Below are 13,980 nucleotides of genomic sequence, written 5' to 3'. Positions count from 1 at the left end.
ATAAGACTGGTTAAGTAAGAGCTGACTTGGGGGCACCTTCTCAGAATGATGGATTTAACACCCTGGCAAGGAGCCCAGGGGATGACGAAAACTCCAGGCAGCTCCTAGAAGCCTGGAGAGACATCCAGTGCAGAGTGCTCAAGTGGAAATGCCTGGTTTGCCTTGGCAGATGAATGTGAGGGGATAAAAAGGCTCAGGAAAGGGGGCACGCTGGAATCAGTATGTCATGTGAGGCCAGAAGATCCACTGGGAGCGTAGTTTCCATGGGGGTGGGGGTGGGTTCCTTGGAGCAAGAGGGTAGAGAGAAATATAATTTGTATCTTTTTTGACTAAGTAATCTTTAATTTCTAAATTTTCTAGGATAAGCTGTCAGTAGCAAAGCAAGTAAGTCAGCAAGAGTTCTCATTGGGTGAGTCTTCGTGGATGCATACTGCAGATTCTACAAGAGGATGGACCAACTTCAGGGAGGTGAGTGTTCCAAACCCAAAGGAATGAAATCCAGGAGTAGTCAACTCTTTGCAGAGGTGTGACGTGGCAGGGGGAGGGGACAGGCTCTGATGCCAAGTCAACAACCATTTGTGTGGCATCACCTGTGTGTCAGATTCTGTGCCAGGCATCAGGGATATAGAGATCAACACAATCTGGTCCCTGAGGTCCAGTAGGTCCCAGGCCAATAATCAAAAACCAGCCACGGAGGACTTCATGACTGAGTAGAGATCATCAATTTGGGCCTCTCTTAGAATTGGGGATGTTGATATTTACTCACTGCTGGGAAGGGTCACCTTTGAGTTGTTTTTCTAGTAAAGGAAACATCCTTTGATCTACTGCCCACATTGTTGAGACTAGTCTACCAGGTCAAGGTCAGAGCTCCTCCCGGAGCCTGCAGGGAGCCAGCTGTGTGCCAACCAGCAGTCAGATGGGCCACTGACCCACTGTCCACGCCGGCCGCCCTTTACAGAAATCTAGAAAGAAAACACTTCAGTGTGTGACCTTTTTTCTCCTGGGTTTCCTGTCACTTTGGAAACAGAGGAGAAATAACTGGCAGCAAATGGCTGTACGAAATTCCACTGGACTGAAAAGGAGATTCTGGGACTCATGGTTGTGTCACCCAGTGCCCAGCACACTGCCTGCACTTGATAGGTTCTCAGTCACTGTCGTTGGTCGAGGCACACAGGGATCACAGAATCCCAGCGCTTCCAGTAGGGAAAGCGTTGATCCAGGTGTTGGGGTGAAGGAGGAAGGTCCCAGGGACCAGACCAGGTGGCACGGACCATGGGTAAAGGCAGCACAGCCAGATATGCCGGACTGTAGGTTTCCCTGTGGTTTGATTTTCACTCTGGTGAGGTCTGAATCTGCACAGATATGCCCCCTGCTCTTGTCAAGATCACCAGTGATTTCCACAAGTTGTTCGAGCCAGTGGTCAGTTCTCAGTCCTCAGGTTTGACCTATCAGCAGCCTTTGAGGTGCTTGATCACGTCAACCTCTTTGACACCTTTTGTTTCCCTGGCTAACGGGGGATCACTCTTCCTAGCCTCTTCTACCTCCTGCCTGCTCCTTCTCTGTCTCCTTTGCTAGCTCCTCCTTTCTTCCCTGACTTTTAAATATCAGAGGGCCTCGGGACTCAAATCTAGGACCACTTCTTTTCTCTATCCATAGTCCCTCCCTTTGTGTCTAATCCAGGTTCAAGAAGTTATTTTGTCCAGCCCAGATCTCTTCCAGGCTGGATTCCAGACTCCCACCTCTCCCTTTGAGTGTAGAGGCATCCCAAAATTAACACGTATGAAACTGAACTCTAACCTTCCACATAAAACTTGCTCACCAAATCCTGGAATCATCTCTGCAATCTCTCTCTCTCTCTGACCTCTGATCTTGTAGCAAATCCTGTGGATTTGCTCTTCAAAGTGCGTTCAGAATCAGCCATATCTCACATCTCCGCTGTTTGAGACCCAGTCTGAGCCACCACAATCTCTCTCCTGAATTATTCCAACTGGCTCCTAACCGTCTCTGTTTCCATCTTTGACCTGCTTCAAAATATTGTCTATTCTCAAAATAGCTATCAGAGAAATTCTTTCAAAATTGAAGCCCAGTCATGGTACTCCTTTTCTCAAAACCCTCCAGCGGCTCCCATCCCAACCAGTAAAGCCAAAATCCCTCTAATTTGCCCCCAGCTCACTCAGACAACATCCCCTCCTGCTCTTCCTCTCATTGGCTCTGCTCCAGCTGTCCCCGGCCTCTTTGTCCATGCCTAACTGCGCATGCTCGTGCCTCCCTTTGCACCTGCCATTCCCCTCGCATGGATGCTAGTCCCAGAGCCAGGCAGAATTACTCCAGTGCTAGGGAGCTTAGGCTTCAGGCCCTTCGCTAAGGTTCTGCACCTAATTTTATATTGATGATTTTATATTCTTTTTCTTTCTTTTCTTTTTAGGGAAAAAGAGCGCTAGCAAGGGAGAGGGGCAGGGTGGGGAAGAGAGGGGGAGTGAGAGGGAGAGAGAATTCTAAGAAGGCTCCATACTCACTCAGCACAGAGCACAAGGTAGGGCTCTATCCTATGATCATGAGGTCAGGACCCCCAGTCTCAATTAAGAGCTGGACACTCAATGGACTGAGCCACCCAGTAGCCCCTATATTCTTTTTCTTAAGGAAGATCTCCAAATTATATAACAATCAGGTCCCACAAATCTTAGATCTACTTCTGTCCCCCAGATATCTGCAAGGTGTGCTACTTCACATCCTTCATATCTTTGTTCAAATATCACCTTCAGGGGCAACTGGCCGGCTGAGTCAGGGGAGCATGCGACTCTTGATCTTGGGGTTGTGAGTTCAAGCCCCACGTTGGGCCCAGAGCTTACTTAAAAAACGCAAACTCTTAAAAAAATCACTTTCCATGCAAAACTATTTTAAATTGTACCACCTTCCCTCCATCTCTAGCAATTTCGCATCCTCTTTTCCTACTTTGTGTATATCCTTTTCCTACTTCGCACTTATCATCATTGGTAATACTAATGTTTGTCTTCTTTCCTGTGTCCCTCACTAGATTTTAGTGAGAGCAGGATTTTTATGTGTTTTGTTTTTAGATATATCCCCAGCACCTAAAGCAAATAGTGAGTGATCAATAAATTTTCCTTGAAAACAGAATAAAGTTCTACTTTAAAAAAAATTTTAATGTCTATTTATTTTTGAGAGAGAAAGAGAGAGAGAGAGAGTGGGAGAGAGAAAGAGAGAAAGAGAGAGAGAGAGAAAGAGAGCAAATGAGCACAAGTGGGGGAGGGGCAGAGAGAGAGGGAGACACAGAATTCGAAGCAGGCTCCAGGCTCCGAGCTGTCAGCCCAGAGCCTGATGCGGGCTCAAACCCATGAACTGTGAGATTATGACCTGAGCTGAAGTCGGACGCTTAACCCGCTGAGCTACCCAGGCACCCCTGAAGTTTTACTTTTAAAGTGAAAGGGTGGAATAAGATAGTTCACATTTCTAGACTCCGAAAGAAAGGCAGCAGGACCTTGGGAGGAGGGCAGAAGTAGGAGGAATGGAAAAGACAGGCAGCTCTGTGATCACCAAGGGCTGGATGCCCAAGTCCCCCTGACAACACTCCTAGGCTGGTGTTTGGTCTGGAAGTGCAGACCAGTAGCATAGGGATGTTCCATAAGGGGCAAATGCCCAGAAGCAAGAGCAGGATCGAGGACCCATTCCTTCTCCATTGTCTCTAAGGCACCTCCCTGTGGAAGGATGCTCCACTTCTGAGCAAGTGTCCCTGAAGTCCCTCTGCTTCTTCCATGATAGGAAGCCCCTGTTCCCAAGTAATACTCCATGACACATGCTAGGACCACTGAACACCTAAAAAGAACGAGGGTAGAATGAAAACAAAGATAAGACAGTGTCCGCATTAGATTTATAAGGGAGGCAGATTAGCCCAAAGACAAGGGGGAAAAAGACACAGTAGGGAAGTCCAGGACAGGTCAGGGTACACTTGGAGATGGGCCAAGATTCCTGGTTGTGGACAAATGCCACGAACATGCAAGAGTTCTCCAGGCTCAGCAGGAAGTGGTATGAGCTGTGTGGTTCAGGGGCCAAGTGGCTTGGTGGCAGCTGGAAACACAGGTGCTTCTTGCAGAAGGAGCTGCTAAGACCTAAATCTCCTGCTAGCTGTCCCTGCCACCAGGAACCTATCATCAGCTGACCTGGATCTTTGACAGAGTCACTGCCTTTCCAGGGCAGTCATTTGGCCTGGGTCTCAAAGACCTGTATCCAGCTTGGAGCATCCAAAGGACTTGATAGAGCAATAGGCAGGAAGGCAAGTTTCCTTGCTCTAAGGACTGAGGTTGCTACTGCTTTAAATGCCATTGAGCATTTGGGAACAAAAAGATGCATTTTTTATGTAGTAGTTTTATTAAGAGAATAAATATGTGCAACTTCATGGTACACAAAATGTTCAGCACTAGATTTGAGAGGGATCTTCCAAAATCTTTTATTTTAATTAATTTATTTTTTCTTAACTTATTTTACTTTTTATTTTTTTAAATTTACATCCAAATTAGTTAGCATATAGTGCAACAATGATTTCAGGAGTAGATAATCTTTAATGCCCCTTACCCATTTAGCCCATCCCCCCCCCCACAACCCCTCCAGAAACCCTCAGTTTGTTCTCCATGTTTATGAGTCTCTTCTGTTTTGTCCCCCTCCCTGTTTTCATATGATTTTTGTTTCCCTTCCCTTATGGTCATCTGTTTTGTCTCTTAAAGTCCTCATATGAGTGAATTCATATGATTTTTGTCTTTCTCTGACTAATTTCACTTAGCTAATACCCTCCAGTCCCATCCACGTTGTTGCAAATGGCAAGATTTCATTCTTTTTGATTGCCGAGTAATACTCCATTGTATATATATAGCACATCTTCTTCATCCATTCATCCATCGATGGACATTTGGGCTCTTTCCATACTTTGGCTATTGTTGATAGTGCTGCTATAAATATGGGGGTGCATGGGTCCCTTCGAAACAGCACACCTAGATCCCTTGGATAAATGCCTAGTAGTGCAATTGCTGGGTCGTAGGTGGTTCTATTTTTAGTTTTTTGAGAAACCTCCATACTGTTTTCCAGAATGGCTGCACCAGCTTGCATTCCCACCAACAATGCAAAAGAGATCCTCTTTTTCCGCATCCTTGCCAACCTCTATTGTTGCCTGAGTTGTTAATGTTAGCCATTCTGACAGGTGTAAGGTGATATCTCATTGTGGTTTTGATTTGTATTTTCCTGATGATGAGTCAAAATCTTATTTTAATTAATTTAAGTCCATTAGATTGAATGTCTTAGTGTTCTGGCCTAAACTAAGTTGTCACACTCAGATTAATTACTCCTAGAAGAGAAGAAGGCAACTAGGATCGTAGACATGGTAAATCACTCATCACTGGCAGAGGCTATTGATTGATATTTGAGGAGTATTATTTACCTAAAATGTTCAGTGATACACTGTTGGATGATAATATTTAATTAGACCTTTAACTCAACACACAGTTTAATTCTTTCTCCACTAAATGGAAAGCTCCACCTCTAGCCGGTTTGATTCACTGCAGTTTTTCACAAGTGTTGGTACCAATGTAGGGAAGAGATGTTGGGCTCTTATCTGGCTCTCCACCCTGTCTCCTGCTTGTGTGCCCTGGATCACAGCTCTGAACTTGAAAGAGCAGCGAAGTTCATGGAGGAGTCAGGAGAGCATCACACTGGATAAAAATAATGGAACATCAGGACTCTTAGCAATCTTCAGCATTACCCAAGCCTGCCTTGTCATTCTACGTATGCAAAAATGAAAGTTCAGGCAGGAGAGGTTTTTTTCTTTTTTAACATTTATTCATGTTTGAGAGACAGAAAGAGACAGGGTGTGGGGGGGGGGCATGCAGAGAGAAGGGGGAGACACAGAATCCAAACCAGGTTCCAGTCTCCAAGCTGTCAGCCCAGAGCCCGATATGGCGCCTGAATCCACGAACCATGAGATCATGACCTGAGCTGAAGCCGGACGCCCAACTGACTGAGCCACCCAGGCGCCCCATGATTCAACAATTCTATACATTACTCAGTGATCATCATGATAAGTGTACTCTCTAAGCCCCACCACCATTTTACCCATCCTCCCCTCCCCCTCTGGTAACCATTACTTTGTTCTCTATAGTTAAGAGTCTGTTCCTTGGTTTCTCTCTTTCCACTCTTTTTTCCTTTGTTCATTTGTTTTGTTCCTTAAATTCCACATGAGTGATATCAAATGGTATTTGTCTTCCTCTGACTGACTTATTTCTCTGTCATACACACACACACACACACACACACACACACACACACACACACACACACATATATGTATCTCTTCTTTATTCATCTATCGATGGACACTTGGGCTGTTTCCATAATTTGGCTATGGTAAATCATGCTACAGTAAATATAAATATAGGGGTACAGACATCCTTCTGAGTTAATGTTTTTGTATTTTTTGGATAGATACCCAGTAGTGCAATTACTGGATCATAGGGTAGGTCTCTTTTTAACATTTTGAGGAGCCTCCACAGTGACTCTACCAGTTTGCGTTCCTACCAATAGTACATGAATGTTCCTTTCTCTCCACACCCTTGCCAACACTTGTTGTTTCTTGTGTTTTTTATTTTAGCCATTCTGACAGGTATAAGGTGAAATCTCTTTGTAGTTTTGGTTCACATTTCCCTGATGCTGAGTGATATTGGGAATCTTTTCATGTGTCTGTTGGCCATCTGTATGTCTTCTTTGGACAAATGTCTGTTCATGTCTTCTGCCTGTTTTTAAATTGAATTATTTGGTTTTTGGGTATTGAGTTATATCAGTTCTTTTTATATTTCAGATTCTAACCTTTTATTGGATATGTCATTTGCAGATATCTTTGCCCATTCCATGGGTTGTCTTTTAGTTTTGTTGATTGTTTCCTTTGCTGTGCAGAAGCTTTTTATGTTCATGTAGTCCCAATAGTTTACTTTTGCTTTTATTTCCCTTGCCTCAGGAGACTCATCTAGAAAAATGTTGCTATGAAGAATGTCAGAGAGGGGGCGCCTGGGTGGCTCAGTCGGTTAAGTGGCTGACTTTGGCTCAGGTCATGATCTCGCGGTCCATGAGTTCAAGCCCCACGTTGGGCTCTGTGCTAACAGCTCAGAGCCTGGAGCCTGTTTCAGATTCTGTGTCTCCCTCTCTCTGACCCTCCCCCGTTCATGCTCTCTCTCTGTCTCAAAAATAAATAAAAACGTTAAAAAAATAAAAAAAAAAAAAGAATGTCAGAGAGATTATTGCCTGTGCTCTCTTCTAGGATTTTTATGGTTTCAGGTCTCACATTAGGTCTTTAATCCATTTTGAGTTTATTTTTGTGTATGGTGTAAGGAAGTGGTCCAATTTCATTCCTTTGCATGTAGTTGTCCAATTTTCCCAACAGCATTTGTTGAAGAGACTGTCCCTTTCCCACTGCATCTTCTTGCCTCTTTTGTCAAAGATTATAACCCATATAATTGTGGGTGTGTTTCTGTGCTTCCTCTCCCGTTTCATTGATCTGTGTGTCTATTTTTGTGCCAGTACCACACTGTTTTGATTATGACAGCTTTGTAATATAACTTGAAATCTGGAATTGTGATACTACTAGGTTTGTTTTTCTTTTTCAAGATTGCTTTGGCTATTTGGGGTCTTTTGTGGTCCCATACAAATCTTCGAATTATTTGATCTAGTTCTGTGAAAAATGCTGGTGGTATTTTGATAGGCATATCAAACAATATTTGTTCTTCTAATCCATGAAAATGGAATGTCTTTCCACTTGTTTGTGCCATCTTTAATTTCTTTCATCAATGTTTTATAGTTTTCAGAGTTCAGCCGTTTTACCTCCTTGATTAAGTTTGTTCCTAGGTATTTTATTATTTTTGGTGCAATTGTAAATGGGGTCGCTCTACTATTTCTTTTGCTTCATTATTAGTATATAGAAATGCAATGGATTTCTGTATGTTGATTTTATATCCTACAATCTTACTGAATTCATTTATTAGTTTTAGTAGGCTTCTTGTTTGTGTATGTGTGGAGTCTTTAGGATTTTCTATATTTAGTACCATTTCATCTGCAAATAGTGAAAGTTTTACTTCTTCCTTACCAATTTGGATGCGTCTTATTCCTTTTTCATATTTGATTGCTGTGGCTAGGACTTCCAGGACTACATTAAATAAAAGTGGTGAGAATGGACATCCTTGTCTTGTTCCTAGGTGGGAGAGGTTTTAAGGTCACATGGCAAGATAGTAGAAGAAACTGGATGCTGGTTTTTTGACCATTGAGAAGTGACTTGCTGATTTCTAATTAGACTCTAGAGGAAGGGTTCTTCCCAGCTTTGTCATTTTAACACAGGCTGCCTTTGAAAATCCTATCTCTAAAGCACTTTAAAAATGGAGAAAACCAGAACAAAAGTGGGCGTCTGTTTTTCAGGACTCTCCTTTGGCTCTCTGCTCTCAGGACAAAGGTAAAATGGCAAATAAAAGCAGAAAACCCTGCTTTTTGTTCCACCAAAACTCAGGAAGGAGAAACACTGGAGAGAACTCAGAAGATGAAGTAAATATGGACACAGATGTGAGTGGCTGTCCCCAGGGACCTCTCCATATTAGCTGTCATCATAGCGTCCCTTGGGTGATTCCACTTCTATCACCTCAGGAATCAGGCTGCCTGATATCTCATGGGGGAAGTTCCCTTCAGTTTACTCTCTGCCTCTGGCTAAGACTGAGCAAACATTTCAACCTGGTTTCAGAACAACTCTGCCCTCTTGGCCCCCATTGGAATTAGGGGAAAAGTCTGTGCTCATGCCCAGGTGGTAGGGTAAAGGGGAGTAGCTTTGAGGATACCCAAGAAAGGAAGCCTGGAGGCAGGAGATGGGGCTGTGAGGAGCAGCTGCCCTCTAGAATGTTGAGATTCTCCCTTCTCTGATTACCTTGGAACGTCTTATTGGAATTTTTAGTGTGGAAGCAAGCAAGGGTAAACGGGCCTACTCAATGTAGTTATTCCTTCACTCATTTATGTAGCAAATTTCTATGAAGTACCTATTATGTGTCCAGAACTGCATATAATATCCCCTCCTATTCCCTCCAGTTGGCTTAGCCCTTCAACTAAATCTAGTACGTGATAGGCACCACATACTGCAGTGTGCTGCCATGTGCATTGGCCACATCTCTAGGGTTGCTCTTCTCTCTCCCTTTCCCCTACCTCCACTTATCTGCTTTTGGGACTGTGTCTTGCCCACCTCCACTTTTGGTTCCATATCTTAGTTCCTTGGATCCTGTAAGCTTTGTCTGTTTTTTAAAATATTTAAGTAATCTCTACATCCAACATGTGGCTCAAACTCACAACCCTGAAATCAAGAGACGCATGCTTTTCTGACTGAGCCAGTCAGGCAGCCCTCTGTTGTTTTTCAATCTACTGTACATTCAGTATTAGTCTACAACGTATGTTCCATAAGAGTGAGAATTTGCTGTATCCAATGTCTGCATCAGGGGCTAGCAACCCACATAGCAGGGGCTCAATACATATTTACACAATAAATAAGTTAATATTGGAGCAATTTTAAAAAAATGTATAGGGCAGCACCTCTATTCTCAGAAGTCTCTTTAATTTAAAAAGTAGTACACCAGGACTAGGAGATTAATTTCCTCCCCTTGAGCATGAGCTAACATAGTGACTTGCCTCCAACGAATGAATCTGGAAAAGAAAAGGCAGAAACTTTACAGGGTAGAAGAAATCTGGCAGACATTTCCTTAACCAGGTAATCAAGGTTAACGTCATCAGTGTTAAGTTATGTTGATAATATATATCCTTGATCTGATATGATGAGGAAGGCACTTCACCTCTGGAATTCTCCCCCCAAAACCAAATCCCAGTCTAACCATGAGGAAAACATTAAACATTGAGGAGTAATCCACAGAATGCCTGACTGGTACTCCTTATTTTTTTATTTTATTAAAAATATTTTTTAACATTTATGTATTTTTGAGAGAGAGAGAGAGAGAATGAGGAGGGAAGGGGCAGAGAGAGAGGGAGACACAGACTTGAAAGCAGGGTCCAGGCTTTGAGCTGTCAGCACAGAGCCCAACGCAAGGCTTGAAGCCGTAAACCACGAGTTTATGACCTGAGCCGAAGTCAGCCGCTTAAGTAACAGAGCCACCCAGGCATCCCGTGACTGGTACTATTTAAAATGATCAAGGTCCAGAAAGTCAAAGCAAGACTGAGAAGCTATCAAAAATTAGAGGAAGCTAGGAGACATGACATGTAAATGTGATGTGGTATTTTAGATTAGATCCTGGGACAGAAAAAGGACATTGATGAAAAAGACGGGTGACATCCAAATCAAGAAAGCCTGGAGTTTAGTTAATTGTGATGTGCCAATGTTAGTTTCTTGGTTTTGACAAATATACTATGGTCATGTAAAATATTCAAATTAGGGGAAGTTGGGTGAAGAGTACATGGGAACTCTCTATGCTATCTTTGAAACTTTCCTGTACCTCTAAAATTATTCAAAATAAAAGCTTATTAAAACACAAAAGAAGCGGGGCACCTGAGTGGCGCAGTCGGTTAAGCGTCCGACTTCAGCCAGGTCACGGTCTCGCGGTCCGTGAGTTCGAGCCCCGCGTCGGGCTCTGGGCTGATGGCTCAGAGCCTGGAGCCTGTTTCCGATTCTGTGTCTCCCTCTCTCTCTGCCCCTCGCCCGTTCATCCGTTCATGCTCTGTCTCTCTCTGTCCCAAAAATAAATAAACGTTGGAAAAAAAAATTAAAAAAAAAACACAAAAGAAGCAATATATTCTCACTATAAAAAATTCAAGCAATTTGGAAGTGAAGCAAAAATAAAAGTTCCTCATCCCTCTGCCATCCTAATCCTTTAGAAATAATAACTATTGGGCGTTCGATATCTAATATTCCACATCTTTCTCCATGCCTAAAAGTTTGTAATTTTGTATATTGCACAAAGAGTTCTTTTAAAATTAAAAATAAAACAAAAAAACAAAAAAACAAAAACCTATAGAGAACAAATTGATGGTTACCAGAGAGGAGGTGGGCAGAGGGGATGGGTGAGATATGTGATGGGGATTAAGGAGTGCACTTGTTGTGATGAGCACTGGGTGATGTATGGAATTGTTGAATCACTGGATTTTACGCCTGGAACTAATATAACAATATATGTTAACTAACTGGAATTTTTAAAAAAGGATATATAGTAAAAACTCTTTCTATCTATCTATTTACTTATTTATTTTCTTTTTAATTCAATTTATTTTTTAAAATTTACATCCAAGTTAGAATATAGTGCAACAATGACTTCAGGAGTAGATTCCTTAATGCCCCTTACCCTTTAAGCCCACCCCCCATCCCACAACCCCTCCAGTAATCCTCTGTTCTCCATATTTAAGGGTCTCTTATGTTTTGTCCTCCTCCCAGTTTTTATATTATTTTTGCTTCCCTTCCCTTGTGTTCATCTGTTCTGTGTCTTAAAGTCCTCATATGAGTGAAGTCATGTGATATTTGTCTTTCTCTGACGAATCTCGCTTAGCATAATACCCTCTAGTTCCATCCATGTAGTTGCAAATATAAAAACACTTTCAATGGAATCATGGTATCATGTTGTTTTGTACCTTGATTTTTTTTTTCACATTATATGTCCTGGATATCTTTCCTTATCTTAACATATGTTGGACTCCAATCGTTTTATTGGCCACACAGTGTTCCGTGGTGGGAAATCACGGTAGTTAGTACTACTTTGGTTGTATGTACATATGACTGAATGCAGGTGCGAACTAGCTTCAGCGAGAAGGATGTCTCGTGGAACTCATGAGAAAGAGGGACACCAGCAGCCAGGGCAGGACTCTCTCAGCTTCTCTACGTCCAGGTCTTCTCTGCATCTCAGCTTCACTACTGTGTTCACACTCCCCATGCCCAGGCCAGCCGTATTTGTCAGGTTCAGGTGTCAGAAATGTGGCTTGAGAAAACTCCCCAGCTACCCCCTGAAGTTAATATTTTACATCTTTAGACTGTCTCTCTTTCTTACTTTCAGTTCCAAAATTTCAGGGAATGTGTCTGATTGGCCTGTGGATCGAGTGAACGCCATAAATCAATCAGCTGTGGCCAGGAAGGCTGATTTGTTTAAAAAATTTTTTTAATGTTTATTTATTTTTGAGAGAGAGAGAGAGAGGCAGGCAGAGTAGGGGAGTGGCAGAGAGTTAGGGAGACCCAGAATCCGAAACAGGCTGCAGGTCACGAACTGCAGCACAGAGTTCAAAACGGGGCTTGAACGCACGGACCATGAGATCCTGACATGAGCTGAAGTGTAGGCTTAACTGACTGAGCCACCCAGGTGCCCCAAGGCTGACTTGTTCTCACAAGAATTGTGTTTCAGGGGATAGAGAGGCCAGGTCACGAGGAAGCGGGATTCAGAAAAGTAGCCAATCTGGGCAGACAATGTTTTTGGTATAGGTGGACCATGATTTATTTAAACATTCCATTATTAGATTATTTTTTATTTTTTTCTGTTACAAATCATGTCGCATCCAATATCCACATACACACATCTTTGTGAAGTGTGCAAGTATTTTTGTAGGCTGGAGTCCTAGAATGGAATTGCTGAGTCAATGGGTATCATGCATGCTGCCACTTTATTTTTTAAAAGATTGTAATTTTCACTCCTGTCAGCAGTGTATGAGGGTGCTGCTTCCTCATTTCTCTCCCATATTTTAATTTTCACCAATGTGATTGACAAAAATACATTTCTGACTTGCATTTAAATGTTGATACATCATCATAATTGAGCACAACTTTTTATGTGTAATGGCCATTCAGTTTTCTTTTTTGTGATTTATCTACCTTTGTCCATTTTTTCGATTAGATTGTTTATCTTTTTCTTGTTCATATGTAGGAGCTCTTTACATGCTGCAGATTTTTAGCCCTTATCTGTTATACATGTTGTAAATGTTTTCTCTCAGCCAGTCACATGAATGGTGGCTCTCCTTGTAGAAACGTTTAAGTTTTTAAGTAGTCTAAGCTTTCAGTTTTTTTCCTTTTTGTCTCCTGGGCATTGCGATAGGGTTAGGAAATCCTTTTCCAACCTCATGATTATTGAATTGGTCTCATATTTTCTTCTAATATTTTTATAGTTTTAGTTTCCATATTTGGATTTTTAATCTACTTAGAATTTATTTTTGTGTATGGTATATACATAGGTAATTGTCCCCATGTCATTAGATAATTCATCTGTTTTGATTGGAAATGCCCCTCTTATGGTATATTAAGTTTTCATTAACTTGTGGTTTTGTTTCTGGACTGCCCATCTGTTCCATTAATCTGCCTTTTCTACTCACGCACCAGCACCATACTTTGTAATTAGCTTAGCTTTGTAGTATGTGTTCATCTCATGCAGCATTTTTCAAAATGATCCTGCTTAATTTTACATATGTACTCATTTAGAATCAATTTAGAATCAAGTCCCTCTCTCCCCCTAAACTGCAATGAATTCTAGATAAATGTGGGGAAACCCCATCTTTTATAATGTCACCTTCCTATCTGGAAACATGATATGGCCCCTCAATTTTCAGCTCATCTTTCATATTTTTTAATAAAGACACACAGCTTTTTTCTTTTTCTTTTTAACAAAGACTTTTGCAATTTCTTGTTATCTCCAGGTACTTTACTTTTTATTGCAATGTGCTTATCATGAGTTTTTACCGTTACATTTTCTAAGTGGGAAAGCTTTTAATTTTCTCTATTTGTCTTATATTCAACCAATTTACTGAACTCCATTATTATTCTAATAGCTTTTATGTTAACTATCCAAAATAGTCTAGATTAATAATTATAGTGCTTGCAGTAATGGTAGCTTTGATTCCTTTTACTTATACTCCATTTCCTTTTCTTGCCTTTTGGCCTTGCCATTGGGAGTCTGGGCACGGTGTCTCTCTTTGGCACTCCTTTGGGCC

At 41.9% G+C, this 13,980-nt stretch overlaps 1 protein-coding gene across 1 annotated transcript in view; it reads left to right on the top strand.

Annotated features, from left to right (window-relative positions):
• Positions 1-369: 369 nt before the first annotated feature.
• Positions 370-13,980, top strand: part of BDH1 (3-hydroxybutyrate dehydrogenase 1) — a 63,758-nt gene continuing 50,147 nt past the window's right edge. Inside the window, exon 1 of the mRNA XM_040484916.1 lies at positions 370-468. Within this exon, the coding sequence (XP_040340850.1) occupies positions 450-468 (19 nt within the window). The 5' untranslated portion in view covers positions 370-449. The remainder of the gene's footprint in view (positions 469-13,980) is intronic.

This window comes from Herpailurus yagouaroundi, unplaced genomic scaffold (genome assembly GCF_014898765.1).
Source record: "Herpailurus yagouaroundi ecotype Mexico unplaced genomic scaffold, PumYag 162, whole genome shotgun sequence".
NCBI lineage: Eukaryota > Metazoa > Chordata > Mammalia > Carnivora > Felidae > Herpailurus > Herpailurus yagouaroundi.
The sequence above is the reverse complement of the archived record's forward strand: the minus strand, read 5'-3'. Positions and strand labels throughout refer to the sequence as shown.